This window comes from Hyaena hyaena, unplaced genomic scaffold, assembly GCF_003009895.1.
Source record: "Hyaena hyaena isolate Hyena2069 unplaced genomic scaffold, ASM300989v1 scaffold_243, whole genome shotgun sequence".
Lineage (NCBI taxonomy): Eukaryota > Metazoa > Chordata > Mammalia > Carnivora > Hyaenidae > Hyaena > Hyaena hyaena.
Window position 1 is genome coordinate 1,626,334 of NW_024080872.1, and position 23,207 is coordinate 1,649,540.

A 23,207-nucleotide genomic window follows, 5' to 3' on the forward strand; every position below is an offset into this window, starting at 1 on the left:
AAAAAAAAAAACACCCCAATGAATGTGGATTAATTCTTGACAAGTACAATTCTTGGAAAGTTCTGAAAACATCAGAAATACTAGCTTTCTGTCTTGCAAGTTTCCTTTGTGCAGTATTCTTCAGTTACGTAAAAACGGTTACAAGAGATCTTTTAAAACACACACAACTGGCTTTAAAACAAAGTTCAACATTCACTTGCACAAGCCAGGCTTCCTCGGGCTAAAAAATCTGAACTGGCTAATAGGATAAATGCTGAGTAGGAGGAGCAAGCAATCCAATCAGAAACCTCTGGAAAGGAAGTTTGTAAACTCTGAATTCACCATGGAACAGTGTGAATCTGCTGATTAAAAAATGATATAATCCCAGGCTCTAAGATAAGCAGAGCTTCTGTATAAAAGTAGAAAAGTGTCTTCTGCTTGGACCACCGCTTTCAGATGTAGTATCTCGTATAAAGATTAAGAGGAGAATCTTTATATATATATATATATATATATAATAATCTTTATATATATATAAGGTGAGGAGAACCAGCAGAGTGAAATGTGTGCAGGACAGGTCATGCAAGCGACGGTTAAAGAAAGAGATTTCCAGGTTTGTAGGTAATACGGAAAATAGATACGTTTCTATATAGCTCCTAAAGGTTACACTAGGATCCGGAGATAAAAGATGAAGAACAGATTTTGCTCGATGCAAGGAAGTGGTGTCCATGAGTTAGAGGTGGTGACTTATGAGGTAGTGAGCTCTCAGTCATGGACAGTAATCAAGGAGAGTGTGGATTACCATCTTTCAGAGGTGTCCCAGAAGGTATTCCTGCTTTAAAGGGGAGTTGGATTCTCTAAATGACCCGAAATGTCATATTTATCTCTATGGTTTTTCATTAGTAAGTCTTAAACGAGCCCTTCTGTAAGCTCAGACAATAGAAATTCCCAAAGAATATGCCACCAAAGTTACAGACTCACACCAAATTGCTCTTGGATGTTGTTTCGTATTTTTTCTCCACGTAATTTTGTTAGAGTGTGCATTTAGTAAAAACAAATTAAGCAGACAGAAGTAAAAGTTTATGTATACGGTAATTGTGAAAGTAGCTAAATTTATTCTTTTCTAATTTGAGATGATCACTTTAAGAAGTATTTTGCTAAATAAAAAGTGATTTCTAAAACCAGAAGGTTTTGTTTTATTCACTAAATTGGGGGGAAAAAAGCCAATCTTAGGGAACAGAAAACATGTCAAATTTCGAGAATGCCTATTTTTATTTGATCTCTTTTTTGAATCACCCACAAACAAGGGATATTTATCTCGGATGCACAACCTTTTCTCAGGAAATCCAGATACTGAATTTTAATGATGAAATGATAGAAAGCAGTTGCAGGAAACTACTGTGCTATTGATATTTACTACAAACTCTATTTTACATATTAAACAAAGTAATTGCAAACGGGAAGCTGACCGAATGCTGGTGCATTAGCTCAAGGGGGTCAAGTCTAATTTACTAACACCCCTTCTCTGCTCATTGCCTCTTAGCTTGAGAAAGGCGAAATTCAAAGGAAAACATCTCCCAGCATCTGCCTTGCTGGAATTCGCTGTTACCCTGCACGGCTTAATTCTTACCCACTGTCTTCCTCTTTTTGCCACGCCATTATTACGAAAAGTTACTGCTTGTGGAAAAAACATGAAAGGATTGCTAATACTAATCCGTTCTAGCTCAGTGTGCCCTTAGAAACTAACAATACGTTAACCCTAGAACATTAGCCTCAGGGAACCCTTTGCTGTCTTAAAACAATGAACAGCAAAATACCAGGACACCACTTCGATGTGACTGCCCTTTCAGCTTTATTAATTTAGACAAAAGGCAGGCTCGTTTATATGGTTCCCAGCAGTCAGGAGCAGTCTTTACTAATTCAGTTTCCACTGACCGGGAGATCCTCCCTCAGGCTAAGGCTGAACTTCAACCTACTGTTGAAGGAGTGTAACACAAACACGTCACTCAGATTTCCATCAAGACGGTCCCTTCAGAGAATTCCATCCCACGTGGACGGCACACCACCCTCCAAGGGCGCAACACGGAAGCTGAAGGAAGGCTAGATCTACCCAGTTAAAGGCGAAGTACCTGGTAACCAAGCTACCTGAAGGCCAAAGGATTTTTTTTGTCCCCTAAATCTTTTGTCTTCAAGGTACGACTCCGCTATTCCTGAATCATACGATAACAGAGCGCTTTATGCTATGGAAGAAACTATCTTCCTTAATGTCATCATAAACGTTGTCCTCATCATCAATCGATCTTAAAAATATGGAGAACTTGCAACTCTCAGTCAGGCAGAAACAAGGAGAAAGAAGACAAACTTGGGTTTGGAGTCCACCAGGGGAAGCTGCCTTTCTGTCGAGTGTTTGCAGTAAGTGAAATGCTGTTGTGTCTTGTACCTTTCTTTCACCGGCGTGGCAGCACCGCCCTACCTAAGGGCACACAGGCGCTCCAGCCGACGGGCACCTCTACCAGGTTGAGACCGAGACCGGAAGGAGACTTTACAGTTTTTCCATACTTTCTCAATTACTACAGCACATTTTGACTACAACCGAAAATACTGTTATTGAGACTTCAGTCTAGGAAAAACTACCCACATCTTCCACGAAAACCACGTCATGTGTGTTTGGCAAATCACAGCAAATTATGAGAAAACACTGCAAGCCGATACTACCCAAGCAAACATTTAAAAAGGATGTGTCTCTTCACTGTCAAGAACTCTATATTCAAGATAATATTTTAAATGTTTATACATAGTCTTATAGACAAATTCTAAACTGTCGCAATGGACCAGAATTAAATTATTCCATCTCAGGGCAAAGACTTGAGACTCGAAGACACCAAGAACCATTTAGACTGTGTCTGCCGGCTCAACAACCGTGAGGCAAATCTAATGTTTCTTGACCCAGTGTTCTAACAGTCTTTATAATTTTTGAGAGCGAAAATTATACACAGCGTAAGTATCACTGTATGTGTAGAAGTGCTGTGGAATAGAAAGAAGCACTGATGAGAACAACATGTTACCCGTGATATTTTTATTTCTGGCCAAGTAAGACAATGAACTCCAACCTAAAACAGTAAAAAATGAAGCAATGTATTTAGAAGCCCGATTTAACCTCCCCACGCTAAGTCTTTCCTGATTTTTAACATATTTGCCCTCTGTACATTTACATAATATTTCAAAGCCTGTGTTAATATATCTATAAAGAAAAATAAGTGAAGGCCAATTTAATAATAGAGACTGTCACAATGTCAAAGCAGTGTAACCTAACGCCAACCCTTCAAGTATATTTTTCCATTCTACCTCTGCATCCTACCAACAATCAACATGCAAAGCTCTGTGGAATTTTCTAGCTTATACCATCTCAATCAATTCGTTCAGATCATCAGGTCAGAGAGATGAGTACTTAAAAGGAAGAAAGGGATTCATTAAAGATGTGTTAAGCTGTATCCGGGCCTGTGGCTAGTATGAATTAATACAATATAAAAATTTTTTTTACAATATAAAATTTTTTTAACCATCTCTAAAAATTGGAAAACCAGCTGCAATTTGGATCTTCTATAGAGTACAATATAGTAGGAAGACAAGACTCATAATTAGCCATTATTTATTGTACCCTACTGATTGTTAAGTGTCGGCGTACAAATGCTTTGTTTTGTTTTCACAATAAAGTTGCTTTGGGTAAATCTCTGCTCATTTCTCACCAGCCAAGATTCATAAAGTCAACAGGCACATCTCATTTTCTCCAATTATTTGAAGGAGCCCCATTAACGTGGCACCTCCATTAACTCGTCACCTCCACTAATTTGTGCTTTTGACAAATTCAGCTTTTGAGACACAAGTAGAACTGATCTCGCCCCCCCCTTTTTTTACAAATATAATTTAAAGTTTTAGCTTTACAGGAAGAGTAAAATAGACAGAGAAAATCACCTGAAGCGTCTCTAAGGAAGAACGTAAAAAATAATCTGAAAATGACATGATGACAGGATTTCACTCTGAAATGTGCTCATTTTTTAGCGCTTTCTAGGGAGTCACTGCCTTTGGTCTGAGAACACGGGCACCCTTCCTCAGGAGCTGAAAGCCTTTCAAAGAACCAGACAAGACACCAGGGTGCATCTGAACCTCGCAGAAAACAAAAAACTAACAGAATGGCAACTCACCGGCTTTCTACACACACAATTAACCTAAAGCAGGAAGAATTCTCCACATCCTTCCTACCGAAAGATATTTTCAAGGAAATACACTTAAAACAGACTTGTACTCCTAAGCTTTTCTCAGACTATTAAAAAAAAAAAAGAAAAAGAAAAAAAGGGTCTACCTTTCCCTTACTCCCTCCTCCACCGAAAGGAAAAAAGAAGCTTCACAGACGATATTTCAAAAGGATATTTTATTACAGCCCCTGGATTTTGTTTCTAAGGCAACAGTTTGCAAACTTAAAAAATAAGATTTTGAAAAATTCTAGCAAGACTTCCCAATATGTTTTAGTATATATTTACTTAAAATAAATTTCTAAAACAGGCATCTGCAGAACATACTTTGCCACTCCATGTAGATAGGTAGCTATTCACGGAATCCTAACCTGCACACATTTGAACTTACACTTCTGAACTTGAATTATACGACTGGGAAAGACAGAAACACCAACCTTATTAATAATTCATATGCAACTCAAGAATAAAAGTCCAGATTCAAAGACTCATTTTCTGATCAGTGTGTTAACTCCAAATGTTTCAGATTCATCAAAAAAAAAAAAAAAATTACAGAAAGCGCTTCCCTACTGAGCACCACACCGACATCAATCACCAGAGGTGTTTTGTGCCATTACACAAAAGAAGTCATTTAAGTACTTCAGATATACAGAAATTCAGCAAAGAATCCTACCAGCATAAAAGATCAAAGTTTATCCTTACGCAGTTCCTTAGGTATACCTTTAGACTTTTTAGATCAGTAATTCGATCACCATTAAGCATGTTAAATGAAAATAAACACAGACTCCGAGGACAACAAATGGAAGGTAAAACGTGGGGCATGCCACTGTATTTAATTAGAAGCGAGCTTGAGGTTTTTAATCTTGTGGGTTTTTTGGATGTTGCTGCTTGGGATTTTTACCGCCCCCCCCCTTTTTTTGGTGCCACAAGGTTGATCCGCGAATGAAAGCCCACTTTAACATCCTCTTTTCTCTCACTTACATGTATGCTGGAGAAAGTGGAGTTGACCTGGATGTTTTAAGCACAGGAACTGGGAATTTCCAGATAGCAGGAGAGCCCGTTTTCCATTTCAATGGCATGTTGTCACCACGGTACTACAATAACAGTAAACAGCGTTTCCATGACACACTACCAACTAGGACTTCCATGCCACCCGGCACTCACACAGCAGCGGCGGCCGCGGAGAACAAGCCCAGAATTCCGCCAGTGCCCTCACACTGGCGCTTCCCCTCTGTAAAACAGGGCTGCAAGGTACCTCCTTTAAATCCTCCTGTCCCCTAAAGCAAGATGATGATTCTATCGTTCTCACTCAACAATAGTGCCACCTCGTTAGGAAAGCGTTGACTGCAGTATATTTTTTTAAGACTGCACCGTGCATACCACACAATGCAGCTTTATTTAATAAAAGCGGTTGGGGTTTTCTTTCCTTTATCTTTCTTTCTTTCTTTCTTTTTTTAAGCTCGCAACACCATTGTTCTACTTTAACAGGGATACTGCAGCCCTGTGCTATATTCTGCGCCTATTAACCTGATTTCTGACCAATAGTAGCAAGAAAAAAAAAAAAGATGGGTTTCACAGGAAAATGAAACAACATACCTACTCAGAATACACTTGTCATCCTCTGAACATTCTTCTTTTGAGCTGCAACAATACAAATGGGATATAAACCTCAGCATAGCCTTAGGCCACAGCTACTAGAGATCAGTGACTAAATTCGGCAGCCTGTTTCCCTCCTGTGCAGGCTCTGGCCACACAATACAAGAATGCCATTATGGGAAAAGCCCGTTTAAAAACTGCCAGTCTCTCTGTTTTCCAGTGAGAAGAAGGCAAAGCGTAAGAACAAATATAAACTGCTGCAGAACTCTGCCCACTCTTCCAGTGGCTTCTGATTCAAGTTGCCGTCCTTTCCCTTCCCTATTCTGATTTCCGAGCCGGGACGAGCAAAATCGCGTACACTGACAACCTGCTGTGGTAACACAAATACCACTCTGTCTTCTGCAGCAGAGCACAGAGTGGTGTGCTCTTAATAGCAGTCCTCGGAGGGACGCTATCAACAATCTAATTCAAGGCTGCCCTCCCCTTCTTCTCTCCCCCCCCCCCCGCCGTTCTCCCGTTCGCCCCCCTCCCTCCTCCCCCCACCCCAAGAGCTCACAAATTGCCTAGGGGAGAGACCAATGCCGCCGGCCAAGCAGGTGTCCAGCAGGGACCATTCCAAGGCTCAGCAGCGGGTCCGGTAACCTCTAGGGGTTAGTGACTGACAAGGAGATTGACAAATTCAAGCTGCCGTCAAAGGCAACTGGAGGCATTTTGCGAAAGCGGTGGCAAGTAGACATTTCGTCTATACTATGTTAAAACACTGCCACAAAATAGCATCGTAGGTGCCCCGAAAGTGACGGGGGTGGCGAGGGGGGGTGTTTTAAGTTTCTGTTTCAGGCACCCGACTCATAAATTTTCTACCCGATTCAAAGACGTGCAAATAGGACAGATGGGTATTATGCCGAACTCTTTATTTACAGGCTGAAGAAGTTTACCTCTGATGTAGGCAAGTCGCCATCACTCAACATCTACCTTCAGAGCACCCCTCCACGTCTACCTAAAACCACAATTATCTGCCTTCACCAGTGCAGGCTTAGGAAAAGCAGACTGCCCTTGACGCGGAAGCTACCACCTTTTTTAAAAAAATCACTGCAGTGACAAAGAGCTCATATTTATTTCCAAGTTTCTATGCAAACAATAAACTTCTGCTTCTAACTTAAGTTAGTTAGCTGGCTTTCAGATCCTCTCTCCAAATTATTCCTAGTTTTAATTTACAAGATTGAGATGTGGTCCCTTCAGAGGCTTTCTCATCTGTATTCAAAAAAAGCACAGATGAATGTGACCAGGGGAAGCAACTATTTTGAAAACTTCCCCACTACAGAATTTAACGTACCAGAAATACACTGTGAAATGAGCTGAGGTAATCACAACTAACCTTCAAGATATACAACAATATTCAGGCCAAACGTATTTTCCTATGACACCCAACCATACGTGTATATTCGGCATATACACACACCACAAGCAAACATACATATATGGAGAGAAAGCTTCTTTTGAAATATTGACCAGTGAGGCATAAAATTTATTAAATAGTAAGTAGATGTCAACCATCTGTAACTCACAAATAATTTTTAATCCAATCTATCCTACACAAAGACTCCCCAAAACCCAGGCGAGCAACTTAAAAAGTTAAAGTATATTTCTCTTTTTAGTACCCACACACAAAATTGTCTCATTGAAATCTTCAGAGGAATCTGAGAAAGGAGTATTTATCAAGACTCTAATGAGCAAAAAACACTTAAAAGGTTGAAAACAAAAAGCACCACTGATACAAATAAACCATAGTCAATATTTTACATAAATCTTTGTGTAATAACTCTGAAGTGTTGTGCAACAAAAAAAATGTTCTGGGTACAAGAATCAGCAGCGGCAACTTGTTGGAAACCCCAAGAATAAAAAATACACACATGCACACACGTACACAGGCACACACGCACACACATCCATCAAGCAAGTTTGGAAGGTTCCATTCCAAAAAGGTGAAGCATTCTCAAACATTTACGAATATAAAACATAAAACAGCTACAAATTAGCCATGTGTGTAGCAAGGAGGGGATGTTTTAGAAACGAAACTCAACCACTTTCCAGCTTATGAAAATCTTACAAAAGCAGTAATTGCAAATAAAACTTCTGAGAACAAATACCACCCCCCCCCACAAACCTATATAAAAACGTGGTTAGTGAGGCATTTCGAGTGGTCCGTATACTCTACATTTATGAGGGGGGTACAGGGTGAATGTATAGCTTTCCAAATCTCCAAACTGGTGAAGATGACTTTATTGCAAAGGTTCTCGAGTTACTAGTCTTCTGTGAACGATCACCTTATTCAAAACACCAACATAATTTCTGTCTAACCTCAGGCTCCCCAGAAATCAACCAGTACCACCAAATCATCTTTGCCAATTTCCAACCCAGGTTTCTCTCAAAGTTTAGACCCTGGTTTTGTGGACCTCCGACAACTGTAATATTTGCTCAAAGTGAAAAGAAAATAAGACTTGCTCCCTCCATACCACCCTCGGTGCTTGTAAAGACCCCAGAGCCCTAAAAGCTTACATCCAATGGTGACCATTTATTTCTATTCAGTCCTTCTGCTTTTATTGCTAGGAGTCATTTGTAATTATCTCTCATGAGCAAGCAACTAATATGCCAAAGGCTTTAAAAAGAATTCCTTTACGTGGAAATACAGTCCATGAAATACGCTTTACGCTATTAATTTGCTTAACAACAACATTCTTCATACATCATTTAGAAATAAACTTTAGCCAGGTAAAATCACCCCAGGTGCAAATTAGCAGAGTCCAAATGAATCAGACTTTACTACCCTGACGGCGACTCCAGTAGCAAGTATCGAGTGTAATTACCATTACATTCTGGAACTGAAAATGTTTTCACCTACAGAGCGAAAGGGAGAAAATGATTAAGTGTGGGTTTTAAATATAATTTTATGCAGGCTCGGTGTCCCACTACTTTAATATTTAGACTGGGAAATGTCAAAAACCCTCAGTGACTTCATAGGAAACACTGATTTCATTTACTTGGTTACTATTACGGACCCCACTGTGCAAACTACGATAGGAAGACAACAGACACCAAAGCTCATCAAAGCATTTTAGGAACATTAACGAATCCCTTAAAGATACCTGTGAAGTACGTATTTCAGAGATGTCATAAAAAAAAAGGACAATGCTGGGACTTGGCCAAGGCTACAGAAAGTGTCATTCTTGGCCAAATCTTGCAACATAGAATTCCCTGGCTCCCGATGGAGAAAGAGAAGATGTTTAGAACTTTTACAATTCTCACGCATCACCTTGCCCCGTACCCTCTTCGTACAGATGAAGGAACTGAGGCCCAGAGATGTGAACCTGCCCAGTGTCACGCTGCTGGCTAGCAGCAGGACTGGAACTAGAAACCACATTTCCATCTGCTAGTCCAGGACCCCCGCTCTCGATTCCCTACTGTCCCTCCTTCTCAATGAGACCTCTCCTTAAGACGTGTGTTTCTCTATGATGTGAACCACATTCGATAAGTACCTCCACGTATTCTGAAGAACCAAGAATTACAAAGAGCTGTTTGCTCCTCCAACTATATGCTTGCTCAGAAGTGGGAGAGAAACACCAAAAAGACAAAAGTGTGTGCCAAAGACCATTTGCAAAATCTTCATTGCAGAAGGTGTTTAAATAGGATGAGGGAGAAAAAGGCAAGTAGAAATTAAGCCAGTCATAGTATGGAAGAGAAGAGAAATACCCAGCTAGGAGTATATTTGTATGTTTCTAAATAATCTTATAGGACAATTTAACTCACCGGCTGACTGTTAAAGTTCTTTAGCGCCACCACCCCACTCAATGAATTGACTATTATGTCACATATCTGACATTCCTCATTCTCTCCCCATATCTTCCTGATACTCTCTAAGAAATGACCTACCTTTTCCTTGCAAGTTTTGGCTAATCCAGTGGTAGGTCCAACTAGACACTGATAGCATTACCCACAGTTTGCGTGAGTGTGATCTTCTCTTCAGTCCAGACAATTGTCTCCTCGGACAAACCTGGCATATCCACGTTATTTGCATTGCTCAGACCAGACCGGAGATCAAGCCAAATCGTGTGTTCTGTTCTGTTCGACCAATCAGTAAGAGTATTTGGATGGCGAATCCAAGTAGGATTGTTAAACCTTTTAGAGCACACAAAAAACTGACTTCTGCACAAGAGAGCAAAATTCTTAAAACATTCAGGGCTCCTTATTGTAGAAAACGGAACCGTTCGCAGGAATGGCCACATGTACGTGTGTGTATGCACACCTCCTTGAGTTGTTTCAGGAAGTTGAATATCAAATACATCATTTTTTTTCTTTTTTACTAGATACTCAGATACGTAGCCTTGCTAAAATCAAAACGGAAAATCCCAGCTGTTTCTCAAAGGCGACTACGTTGGAAAGTCGTAAGTAACTTCTTCTTTCAGAAGTACCTTTTCATGTGTCAATTTCCTTAACAGAGCTGAGTGGATCCTTATGGTCCCACAGAGGATTTACACCTATGACTATGTCTGGGATTAACAGGGTAGCTGTCCCCTTCTTCACAATACAAACAAGCGCGAAAACACAACTGTTGTCCAGGCACCCACGCGTGCACACGTGTGCGTATGTGCATACAGAATTTCTCCAGGCAGGAGGAAAGTGAAGGCAAACACTCTTCCCTTCGTTAACAGGTCCAAAAGAGAAGAAGGATACAGAGTTTTGGGGGAAGGAGACACAGAACAGCCATGCTGGGGCCGGCGAGCCGGCAAGCCAGGGAAGGACAGGAAAAGGGACAAAGGGAGAGGACAGAGAGGGCAAGGAGGGGAATGGCAAGATGGAAGGAGAACGCGAAGCCAGAACGGTGGTAGCTTCCGTATGTGGCAACTTTTCTTCTTGGGAGTCAGATGAATGAGGTTATGGGGCTTAGATAGGAGTTGGGGTAGGGCGGCAAAGACAGGGACTGAGCAGGTGATGAGGAAGGTCCAACTGTTGGGGACCCCAGGACCCACAGATTCTGACCACCGTGACTCTCTGAAAAAAAGAATTAGCATTGAATGGGAAATTCAGAAGATCTTGCCCTTCCTTCTAGCTTGTGTTTTCTGTAGTATCTATATTCTAATAAAATCTGTAAGTCTAGTAAAATCCGTTTTCTTGGCTATCCCCGAGTGCGTCATTCACAGACGATTCCCCAAACCACATGGTCAAGTAAGTCTCTGTACATCTATGACATGCGCAAACTAAATTGATAAGTATTCCCATCTATTAAAAACCGCCTTAAACCCCAAACCAAAGTGCTTGTATGTACCAGGTGTGGTGGTGGCAGAAAAAAAAGGGTTTGAAATATACAGCATTCGCCTACCTGATTTTGCATTTACATTTTCAAACTGTTTGAAAAAAGCAATTTTGAGAGGCAGTCTATCACATCACATAGAGATAATGTGTCTAGCGCTCCAAGAAGAGGCCATGCTTTAGCGCACCCACTGTCCCCACCGCCGTGCGACATCACTGCCACCACACCCTTCGCAGGGTCCTGCTCCTCCTTCAAGGAGTCCCCGAATCTTTGTATCTTCCTAACTAAGAACTACTCCAGGCACACTAGAAAGCACTCAGTAAGGATCTGTCGGGTAAAATGAAAGAGAAGTTTATAAGCAGAGGGGTGATTAAATAAGAATTCCATACTGGGGCTCTCCTCCGGTGGCTCAGTCGGTTAAGCGTCTGACTTCGGCTCAGGTCACGATCTCACTGCTCATGGGTTTGAGCCCCGTGTCAGGCTCTGTGCTGACAGCTCAGAGCCTGGAGCCTGCTTTGGATTCTGGGTCTCTCTCTCGCGCTGCCCCTCCTCTACTAGTGCTCTGTCTATCTCTCTCTCTCTCAAAAATAAACAGTTTTTAACAATGAAAAAAAAAAAAAAAGAATTGTGTATCAAAGCCAGAATATATCCTGGAAGGATTTTTAAATGTTATTGATTCTGCTCTGACTAAAAGCACAGGTCAGGTAAAAAGAATATTCATCTGTTAATTTGATAATTAACAGATTATCATATCTAAAATTTGATAATTTTAGGCTATGAACTCCTTAACACGAAAAAAATTACATATACACATTATCTTGTTAAAAATAAGTATATGCTGAAGAAAATCACCCAGAATATATGCTTTTTATAAATGAAATAAATGCATCACTTATAGTAATGGTGGATTGCTCTTAGGAAAAATGTCTGCTCTCATCTCAAATAATGATAATTTATCTGTTTAGTTGTCTCCCAGCAAATTCCTAAGTACCTCCTTAAATTACCATGGGTAAATAAAACAGCCAAACCATCATTAGATTTTCCAATGTGTTTGTATATTAAACATGCAAACATACTGAAATGAAAAGCCATTAAAAATGTCCAGTGTTGGGGCGCCTGGCTGGCTCAGTTGGTGGAACGTGTAATTCTTGATCTCCGGGGAGGGGGGTGAGTTAAGGCCCCACGTTGGATGTAGAGCTTACTTAAAAAAATGAAAAATAAAAACAAATATACAGTGCTACTGAAAGAAAAGTTAAGAATATGGTTTTCCTATGGGGCACTTGGGTGGCTCAGTTGGTTAAGCATCTGACTCTTGATCAGCTCAGGTCATGATCTCACAGTTTGTAAGTTCAAGCCCCGTATCGGGCTTGGGATTCTCTCTCTCAAAATAAGTGAATAAACTTAAAAAAACAAAAAAAAAGGAATATGCCTTTCCTGGGGTGTCTGGCTGGCTCAGTCAATAGAGCATGAAACTCTTGACCTCAGGGTTGTGAGTTTGAGCCTCATGTTGGGTGTAGAGATTACTTAAAAATAAAATCATTAAACAAAAAGACTACGACTATCCTGGCTAAAAAATATATTCACAGAAAGCTTTTCAAATAGTTTCACTACTTTTTAAAAAATTTGGCATCAAATATAGAAGTAAAACTATAAAAGTTGCATGAAAACAATGTAATAAGCAATATTACAATCTTTATTTTTATAAATCCTGAACTATTTTTATTTAAAAAAATTTTTAATGTTTATTCATTTTTGAGAGAGCAAGACAGAGCATGAGCAGAGGAGGGACAGGGAGAGAGGGAGACATAGAATCCGAAGCAGGCTCCAGGCTCTCAGCTGTCAGCACAGAGCTGGATACGGGGCTCAAACCCACAAACTGAGAGATCATGACTTGAGCCAAAGTCAGGAGCTTAACTGACTAAGCTACCCAGATGCCCCTATAAATCCTGAACTATTTGAATAAGAGTAAATATTTCCTAATACTGCTTATCTATGATGGTTGAAAAACTTTTTTCTATTTTTAATTAAAAAATTTTTTATGTGTATTGCTTATTTTTGAAAGAGAGAGAGAGATAGAGTGCAAGCAGGGGAGGAACAGAGAGAGAGGGAGACACAGAATCCAAAGCAGGCTTCGGGCTCTGAGCTGTGAGCACAGAGCCCAACATAGGGCTTGAACTCACAAACTGTGAGATCATGACCTGAGCCTAGGTAGGATGCTTAATGGACTGAGCACCCAGGCTCCCCAAACTTATTTTAAGTTTATTTATTTTGAGAGACAGCGAGAGAGAGAGCGAGAGAGAGCGCACAAGCAGGGGAGGAACAGAGAGAGGGAGGCTAAGGATGTGATGTGGGCTCCATGCTGTCAGCATAGAGCCCAATGGAAGGCTCAAACTCACATACCATGAGTTCATGACCTGAGCCGATGTTGGATGCTTAACCAACCGAGCCACCATGGCACCCCAAAAAATTTTTCAATAATAAGCACATCATATATACCCACTCTCAAAAGGCATGTCAGTTCAGGAAAGTCAACATTTGCTATATTCTACATTCTTTCAGCAAAAGTTATGCTTTGATAAAACTCTGAGTTACTGAAAAGCCTTTAGAATAACATATGACATTTTCCTCAACATTCCAATTAAAATTAGTGAAATATTACTACTATTTAAAAATGATATTTATTTCCTTTTATCCAAAGAGTTATAATAACATTCACATCTGCACTGTACATGTTATAGCTAAAAATGAGATCTAGAAGCAAACAGTTTCAGGAAAAGCCAATCCTAATGACACATTAAGATCATACAACACTACTTAAAATTTCCATGAAAAGGGGCCCTTTACGTTCAATGGGTTTAATTTCAGTTTTAGCATTTCCCGGGCCCAACTATTACAATTTCAAATTTCCTAGGAATATACATCTATAGAAACTACTGTTGATCCTTCTCAGTTTCTAATAATTTAGAATTCTTCTCTTGGGTGATCTTAAGTTGGAAAGATTTTATTCTTAGGGAAAAAAGGCGGGTATAGAAAAATTTACCCTGAAAGATAACAAATACATGGTGGTAAGTCTAAATTCCAGAAGCCAGCCTAAAAAGTGTGCAATTTAAAACTGTTATGCTTCAAAAACATACTTAACAATTAATTCAGTGAAAATCCTATGATGTCAGACATCATTAACCCATGCTCCATAATGAGCTCATGTGTTATAAACTAACCACAACACATGTTCAAAGTTATGTCTAACTTCATTACTTGGATGCAATGGTTGTCGGGGGGGGGGGGGCGGTTTATTTATTTTCCATTACGTCATGTTCTATTACTAACCAAAGTAAATGTAATTTTGATATGAGGGAGCAAAAAACATACTTCAGGGGTGGCTGGGTGGCTCAGCTGGTTAAGTGTTGAACTTTGGCTCACTTCATGATCTTGCGGTTTGTGGGTTCGAGCCCCACATTGGGCTCTGTGCTGACGGCTCAGAGTCTGGAGCCTGCTTCGGATTCTGTATCTCCCCTCTCTCTGCCCCTTCCCTACTCATGCTCTGTTTCTCTCTCTCAAAAATAAATAAACATTAAAAAATTTTTTAAACAAAAAATATATGTCATCTTCTAGGTTGACCCTAGATTTAAGCTAGAAGCAATTTTTATTTATTTATTTATTTTATTTTTTAAAGTTTATTTATTTAAGTAATCTTTACACCCAATGTGGGGCTTGAACTCACGACTCTGAGATCAAGAGTTGCACGTTCTTCATACTGAGCCAGCCCAGCATCCCTCAGCCTAGACTAGTCATGGGCTTCATGACTGCCTTTCTAAGTCTGTCTGCTCCAATCAGTAAATTGAGAACTACTCATGTCTTCAAAATCAAACATGTTTTATTTTTTTGTTTATTTGTGTGTGTGTGTGTCAGAGGGAGGGAGAGAGAGTGCGCACACGTGTGCGGAAGAGGGGCAGAGAGAGAAGGAGACAGAGGATCCAAAGCAGGCTCTGCCCTGAGAGTGGAGAGCCGGACTCAGGGCTCGAACTCACAAGCTGTGAGATCATAACCTAAACCAAAGTCGGACACCCAACCGACTGAGCCACCCAGGTGTTCCTCAAATACATGTTTTAAATAACCAGTTACTTCTCATGGAATTCTGAAGCTACATAACATCTGAGTGAAATACTATCTTCCAATTAGCTAGCATTTATTTATTCATTCATTCCTTATTCAGCTGGGTCTAAGTCACAGACATTGTTGAGCCTTTTTCTGATTCTTCTACCACCAGGTCTAGACACATTATTTAAATTCTTATGATGTCAGTAAATGAAAATATTTATGTTTGGCAATCTCCAGAGTTATCATTTTTCGAGATTCAGATCGGCAAAGCACAGCACAATAGAACTCAGATTCCAGAAAGGGCAAAGAGGCAGCAAGACCGAGCTTAATTGGATCCTCTAAACAGGCAACAAGCACTAGCAAATTAATTAGAACCGTGTTTCCACATTTGTCAACTACAATGCATTTGTTTTAACCGAGGCCTCCTTCCTCTATTAGCCATTACTGACAGTGCAAGATTGAGTCCTTGAACTTCACAAATACCAAAATCAATCAACTCACTATGCGGAGCCCAAAGTCTATAAGGAAGAGGTGCATGCTGAATTAGTTCAATCACCAATAAGTACCGAGAACTTACGACTCTGCTAGATGGTACAAGTGTACAAAAGAACTCATGTTCCCTGGCCACAAATCCATGGCCAGCTAACCAGGCAGACTGCACATTCACAGATAAAACATGAGTAAGCATAAAGATCCTGCTACTGTAAAGCCTTCACTCTCCAGAACCCTGGATCGGCACAGGGTATTGGCCGATTTTTCAAAATTAATTTCCATCGAAAACAACAGGGATGGGCTAACTCTTCCCATATCAAAACTTCATTACTTTTTGGGGCGCCTGGGTGGCTTAGGCAGTTAGGCGTCCGACTTTTGCTTGGGTCATGATCTTGCGGTTCATGGGTTCGAGCCCCGCGTCGGGCTCTGTGCTGACTGCCAGCTCAGAGCCTGGAGCCTGTTTCAGTCTGTGACTCCCTCTCTCTCTGACCCTCCCCTGCTCACGCTGTCTCTCTCTCTGTCCTAGAAATAAATAAAAACATTTTAAAAAAACCAAAACTTCATTACTTTTCACCTTCTGACGGAAACCTTTTTGCCTCTTACCGTCTTCAAGTCTCAAATGGGCACAAATCTTTTAAGAATCCCTCCTAGTCAACATAGTACACAGGGGCTCTGGGGAGAATGCCTCAGATGGAGCTACAGTAACGTGTGCCACTAATGTCCTTCCTCACCATCGCCCAACTCCGGTCCCTGTACATACTTTGACAGGAAACATGGATGCTACTAAAGAAAGGTGGCTCTTTTCTTTACACACCGATACACAGACCGAAAGAAGAATCCTATACCTTGAAGGCAGGTGTTGTCAAACGTTAGTATGACAACCTACGAATCATCGGGGGTGAATATTTTAACCGTGCAGGTCTGGGGGTGGGGCCTAGCACTCTGCATTTTATACAAGTACTCCAGCTGATGTTTCTGCCCAGTCTGCTGAACTTGAAGAAACATTGCTTTCAGGTCAAGGTTGCTCACCCCCCACCCGAGATAGCCCTAGCTGCGGCGAGACTGTTCTCCCCTCTCGGTCTCTGGCCTTCCCCAGCTCACCACTGATTGCCCGTCTGCACTGTCCAGGGCCATTATCTTGCCCCTCCCACACTCGAGATCCTTCCAAGTCTGGGTGAGCCTGAAAGCAAGGTCTCCAGGTGGCTGACAGATAGGCACAGAGGCGGACCGACAGACATACGCAGATCGGAGGCTGTGTGTGACGTCTCCGTAATTAGGAACCAAAGGTAGTCTAAACTAGATAGACTGTTCAGTACCACGTAAAAGTGAAACATCTTTTTCAACCCTTTTTGATGCAGAAGGGTGGAGAAGGACACGGAGGCGCGCGCCTGTGGTCTGCTTGTGGTGGTCTCCCACTAACTAGCTTTGTGACTTCCCATGCGACCTTCCCCGATCTGTGAAATAGGGAAGGCTCCCGTCTCTTTGCCCCACTCACAGCAATCTTACGAAAACCAACCGAACTGGTGTTTGGGAAAGCCCACCGGAGAATGCAGAGCACAATACAATGATGGGTGGTATTTCTGTAATGGGATAATTTATCATTTTTTCAGCTTCATAAATGCATTAATCTAGACATTATTCTAAGCTGCCTTGATGACCGAATGGCTTCTAGTATCTCAGGGTCTTTTTTATAAAAATAAATTCTCACTGACAAAAAGGTAGAGGAAAATGCAGACCCTTGGACGTACCCTGAAGTTGATTTTTTGAATATATCCTTGAAATCGGCTTGTTTTAAAGACAATTGCCTCCGTCTCCTGAAAGTGGAGTGCAAAAAAAAAAAAAAAAAAAAAAGTCTGGTTAATTGTGGCTTTACTGTATTTAGTTCAAATGTTTCAAAGCATGCTCTGCAGAATTTATATTTTAGCTGCAAGTTAATAAACCATGCTCATAAATCCTGAACAGTCAATACCACTCAGAACGATTTGTAAATATGTAAATTCACTAAAAAAAAACAAAAACAATTTCACAAGAAAGCCATAAGATTCTATTTGTTTGTAGAAGCCCTCTTGGTGTTTCAGAAAGTCTGGAATAATGACTGACGTTAAATACAATATTTATCGGCAACTGATCTAAAAGACTAAAAGGGCAAAAATCTGGACAGAAGGAATATATATACCCAGTCAATATATACCCGGCCTTGGAATGCTTTGTCATTTTCTAGTTTTTGAAGCCTGAGTTCAATTCTTTGCTGATCTGTTTTGCCATAAAAACCTGAGAGCAAATAACACACATTACAAGCTTTCAAACAACAGACGGCTAATGTTCTTCTAGGTTGGTTTACTACCAATTTTCTTATTTTCATACTGCTTGTAATGAATAAAAACATACAAAGAGAGGCACCGGTCTCCTTAACCAGAAGATTTTGGTTTTGTGAACTTCTCTCCTGTAGCTCACTCCTCTGGGCTAATAAACAGACTTCGGGTCTGTCTGCCCAAGGAATGCAGCTCTCAAAACAGAGACTACTACGGAGCACTGCACTATATAGGCTGACACCAGACAACTTTCTGAGAAAATTAAAGTAAGCTGGCAGGTGTTGGAGGAACTCTAAAGGCAAATTTCCTGTATTTACCTTTATTACGTTTATGTTGTAATTAGCTTACAGAAAGTGACCATTACTAAGCCTTACCCTTATCTAACTAGTTTGTCTTCAAAATAAACAGTTTGGGCTCTTTTCTGGGTCATCTCACAGGCACTATTGCATTATTAGAGTCACAACTCAATCAAAGTCAGAGTCTAACAGTACCTTCAGAAAGACCTTGGCAGAGACCTTATCCAAAATATTCTCCCCACGCTAAGGACTTCTTATGCTAAAGGTAAGTGGCAAGTCTTTTATTTCTTGTTTGGAACCATGAATTAAAAACAGCATCTCTTTAATGGCAATACTATTTCAAAGTCCACTTTTAAAACGCCATACACATAAAAATTATTTATTTTTGAATCATCGAAAGCTACAATGGGTTGAATTAATATTTGCCACGTTTTAGCATTAAGTCTCACCATGCAAATAGCAATTATATTATTTTTCCTTTACAAATACATTAAAGTATCTTTAAATACAGCTTATTTTATATTCCTATTAATATTATTCCTTTCCTTTGTGTATTTAAGAAGAATCTGGTGTGCCACCTTCTGGTAGCTGAGGGAAATTATGTATCTCTACACAAGTCACTATTCTTTATTTTAACTTAAAAAATATATATATATGTATTTCTTAGCCTGCATTACACTTAAGCTTTAGATATATACACAAATCTAGACCACAGTCTGAAAGAAAATAAAATCTCCTTAGTGACTTTTTTTTTTTTTAAAGAATCAAGCTTTATACATGCTTCCTATGATTTTTGCATGGTTACCAATATGTCTCCTGAATTCTACAATACATATAAAATTGATTTTTGTACACCGCTTCACAGCCACGTATGAAAACAACAGGCTTGCTATTTTAATGAATAAGTAACAGCAGTAAATAAAGGAAAAGAAAGGTCTCTTACCAATAAGCCCATTTTTCTCTTAAGGTTTGAACTCTCATCATTTGTCATGTTCTTGTGGATCCCTCTCTCATCAAATTCTCTGGAGTTTTAAAGTTGAGAGCTGTGAGGCACAGCTAGGCTCTGCTACACAGTAGCGCACCCCAGTGCATCTGCCTGGTATGACACTTCAGTTGCAGCTCCCAAAGGCAGAGACAGCCTTTATATATTCAAAAGCCTATGCACGGAACACCTTCCATTGGTAGGAAATTGTAGCCGGCGTGGCTGAACTATTTTTATTTCTTATCTTAAGGACGGATCAGATGCGGGGATCAGAACTACACGAACCCCGAGCTTAGTTCCAGTTAACTGAACGGGAACAAAGTGCCGGGCTTTAGAGCAGAGGTAGGATGAGACAAATACCAACACCGGGAGATCTGACATAGGAAAAAACTCGTTTGCCTGAAAGTAATCTTATTTTTTCAAGGGTCACTGCCCTGTTATTGGTCACGTTACGTTAAATCTTTGTTATCTGTAACCCTTCCCTCTTCCGTGCCTCTAGTAGCCAGGCATGAAGTCCTAGCCTTTATTCTTTGTCAATTTCACAGGTATCTAGTCCTCGTGGTTTTTGTTTTTTTAACAAATGAGCTACTTCCAAAAATACACATAACTGGTCTCTCTGCACCGCCCATGTTCAATCTATCAATCATGTTGCTTCTGGGTGATTCTCTTCAAAGACGATATGGGATGTAAATTAAATGTTCAATAAATAGTTTCGTCAACACACATTTGTTAAGAATCTGCTACATGTGGGGCGCCTGGGTGGCTCAGCTGGTTGAGCGTCCGACTTCGGCTCAGGTCATGATATCACAGTCCGTGGGTTCGAGCCCCACGTCGGGCTCTGTGCTGACAGCTAGTTCAGAGCCTGGAGCCTGCTTCAGATTCTGTGTCTCCCTCTCTCTGACCCTCCCCTGCTCACGCTGTCTCTCTCTCTCTCTCAGAAATAAAAACATTAAGAAATTTTAAAAAAAGAATGTGCTACATGTGTGATAGGCACTCTGCTAGGTGATACGGATACAAAGGTGAGTGAGAAACAATCCCTTGCTCTCAGGGAGAGCTTAGTTGAGCTAGGGAAACAGACATGCACTCTGACAGCACAACATATGGCATAGAAGCTTTAGTTGTACATGCCTACGATTCTACTGAGGAACAATAAAAATCAGGCTGCCACTGAGGTCAAAGAATGAGGTATTTCCCAGGAAGACTCCAGAAGACACAGTCTGTCCAGACGCACAGAGATTTAAAGGAGTACAACATGTTGGAAGGGTCAAGAAGGTCTTCAATATTACTGGAAGGTGTTTCGGTACATAGTGTTGAGAGGAGTAGATTTTAACATCTAAGGAAATCACATGTGAGGGAAGCAGTGTGGATTTCATCCTATGAGCTATGAGAAGCCAGTTGTTGAATGAGTCGATCACTCTAGGAATTAACCAAACAACGACCTTCAGCATCAAAACTCATCAGGAGCTGGCCAACCTATTCTTGCAAGTCACCGACGTGGTATACCCGACCACCAACTGCCCATTCTCTATCTCACAGGCTTGTGTTTTTTTACTGAAAAAAAACTATTTTTATAGTTTTTATTTATTTTTGAGACAGAGAGAGACAGAACATGAGCAGGGGAGGAGCAGAGAGAGAGGGAAACACAGAATCTGAAACAGGCTCCAGGCTCTGAGCTGCCAGCACAGAACCCGATGCAGGACTCAAACCCATGAACTGCAAGATCATGACCTGAGCCGAGTTGGACGCTTAACTGACTGAGCCACCCAGGCACCCCTCTCACAGGCTTGTTTTGGTGTGGCCTAGGTGTGGCCTAGGAGCGCACACCTCCCCCCACTTCACGGGACACGCCACTCTCAAGCCTGAAAAGGAAAGGGCATGAAACGTGCAGAGAACTTTATCTGCTCTGCGCAGCGACTCGGAGTTACTATGTAACAATGTTGGCTGTACACGTCACAGCTCCCGCTGGAAAATTCCAGAGGATTGATGAGAGGGGGATACCAACAGAATAGCTTTATTATGGAGCCGTGATCTTTCGTGGCGAGCGGAGGGCAGAGCTGTGAGGGAGACGTGGGGGGTCGTGCTTGTGTTCTACTACTTGCGGTAAGATAAACCGAGAGATTTCATGTGAAGGTCCATACAGTAAACAGAACCCATGAAGACCACAGAAAGAGATGGGAGAGTGGAAGGTGAGGGCAGGTGACTGGATCTAGAAGGTTTAGCATCTCATGAAGTTTTATGGGAGAAATTACAAGTGTAAGAAGGGGAGATGTTTAAAGAAGGGGGGGCACCTGGGTGGCTCAGTCAGTTGAACGTCCTACTTTGGCTCAGGCCATGATCTCACGGTTCGTGAGTTCAAGCCCCGTGTCGGGCTCTGTGCTGACAGCTCGGAGCCTGGAGCCTGCTTCAGATCCTGTGTCTCCAGTTCTCTCTCTGCCCCTCCCTCGCTTGTGCGCTCACTCTCTCTCTCCCTCTCTCTTGGAAATAAATATTAAAAAACTTTAAAAACGGGGTGGGGGGGAGAGCGGTAACAGTGTTAGCTGGGAAATTAATCTAGGGCGAGAAGCTTTACCAGAGAAACATGTCCTGGGGTGGAAGTTATTTAGTGTCCTCTCCCTGTGGAGCCACACCCCATTATGCACAGTGTCAAATACTCAGACAAGCTTTCGTTGATGTTGGCATTTAGCATTCAGCTTTGTCTCATTCTTTTTATGTATGCATAATCTCTTAGATTTATGCAATGATGCAAAAACCATGGTGCTTTCTTTTATGTAGACAATAAAAAAATCTTTTCATCTTATTCAACCATTTTATGTTAAAGTGGGTTAAGAGGACTCTGCCAATAATTTCCAAAAGCAGTTAATACTTAAAAATATTCTTTCAATGACTTAAAAATGTCCCAGATAAAAGCTGTCTACACCTTCTTTCTTGTTTATGGAGTGCAAAAACTGACCACTTTCCTTTCCATTAACTTATAAGGAAAAAATTCAAATACAGAAAAAAAAAAATGGAGAATGTGATTTTGGATATGTGCCACACTTTTCTCAAGAATTCTTCACAACAGGGCAGTACTTAGGGGACATAAAAATGATTCAATCCACTAGGTCCTCAGAAGAATGTTTTTAAGCTATGTATCAATGGTACCAGAGATTTGAAAACAAAGAGAAAATAAGCCAGACCATTTCCTCATTTAATCTTGCGGAAAACAGAACAATTGTCAGAGTATGTCCCTCAAGCCTGGCAGACCAAAGGCAATAATCGTTTTCTATTATAGTTTAAACTAGAATAGGTATTTTTTTTCCCCAAAGTCACAGGCACGTTCACGAGCGTAGTTCACACAGAAGAGGGGAACAGAGGCAATACCCACGCCCTGCTAGTACGCAGTAAGTCTCTCACATTATTAGTGATTTTGATGACAGGGTCTGTATTAATCTAGTATAAATAATTCACTTATGTTGCATTTAAAATAGCAGCATGGTCACAAAAATAAACTCAAAATGGATAAAGGACCTGAACGTGAGACAGGAAACTATCAACACCCTAGAGGAGAAAGCAGGAAACAACCTCCTTGACCTCCACCGCAGCAACTTCTTACCTGACACATCCCCAAAAGCAAGGGAATCAAGAGCAAAAATAAACTGTTGGGACCTCATCAAGATTAAAAGCTTCTGCACCAAAGGAAACAACCCAGAAAATTAATAGGCAACCAACGGAATGGGAAAAGATAGTTGCAAATGACATATCAGATAAAGGGTTAATATCAAGAATCTATAAGGAACTCACCAAACTACACGCCCGAAAAACAAACAACCCAGTGAAGAAATGGGCAGAAGATATGAACAGACACTTCTCCAAAGAGGACATCCAGATGGCCAACAGACACATGAAACGATGCTCAGC

General features: G+C 40.8%; 1 protein-coding gene across 5 annotated transcripts in view; it reads right to left on the reverse strand.

Annotated features, from left to right (window-relative positions):
* The window catches only part of KLHL13 (kelch like family member 13), a 197,229-nt gene that overhangs the window by 64,770 nt on the left and 109,252 nt on the right, over positions 1-23,207 (reverse strand). Inside the window, exons 1-3 of one of the 5 annotated variants that reach the window (XM_039244403.1) lie at positions 6,382-6,428; positions 5,826-5,870; positions 5,211-5,323 (exon numbers count right to left, since the gene is read on the reverse strand). The exons of 1 other annotated variant lie outside the window; for it this stretch is intronic. In XM_039244403.1, the coding sequence (XP_039100334.1) occupies positions 5,211-5,308 (98 nt within the window). In that variant the 5' untranslated portion in view covers positions 5,309-5,323; positions 5,826-5,870; positions 6,382-6,428. Of the gene's footprint in view, positions 1-5,210; positions 5,324-5,825; positions 5,906-6,381; positions 6,429-17,468; positions 17,535-19,271; positions 19,348-23,207 lie in introns of those variants that run through there. 3 more of the 5 variants (XM_039244402.1, XM_039244405.1, XM_039244406.1) reach the window with 3 other exon arrangements.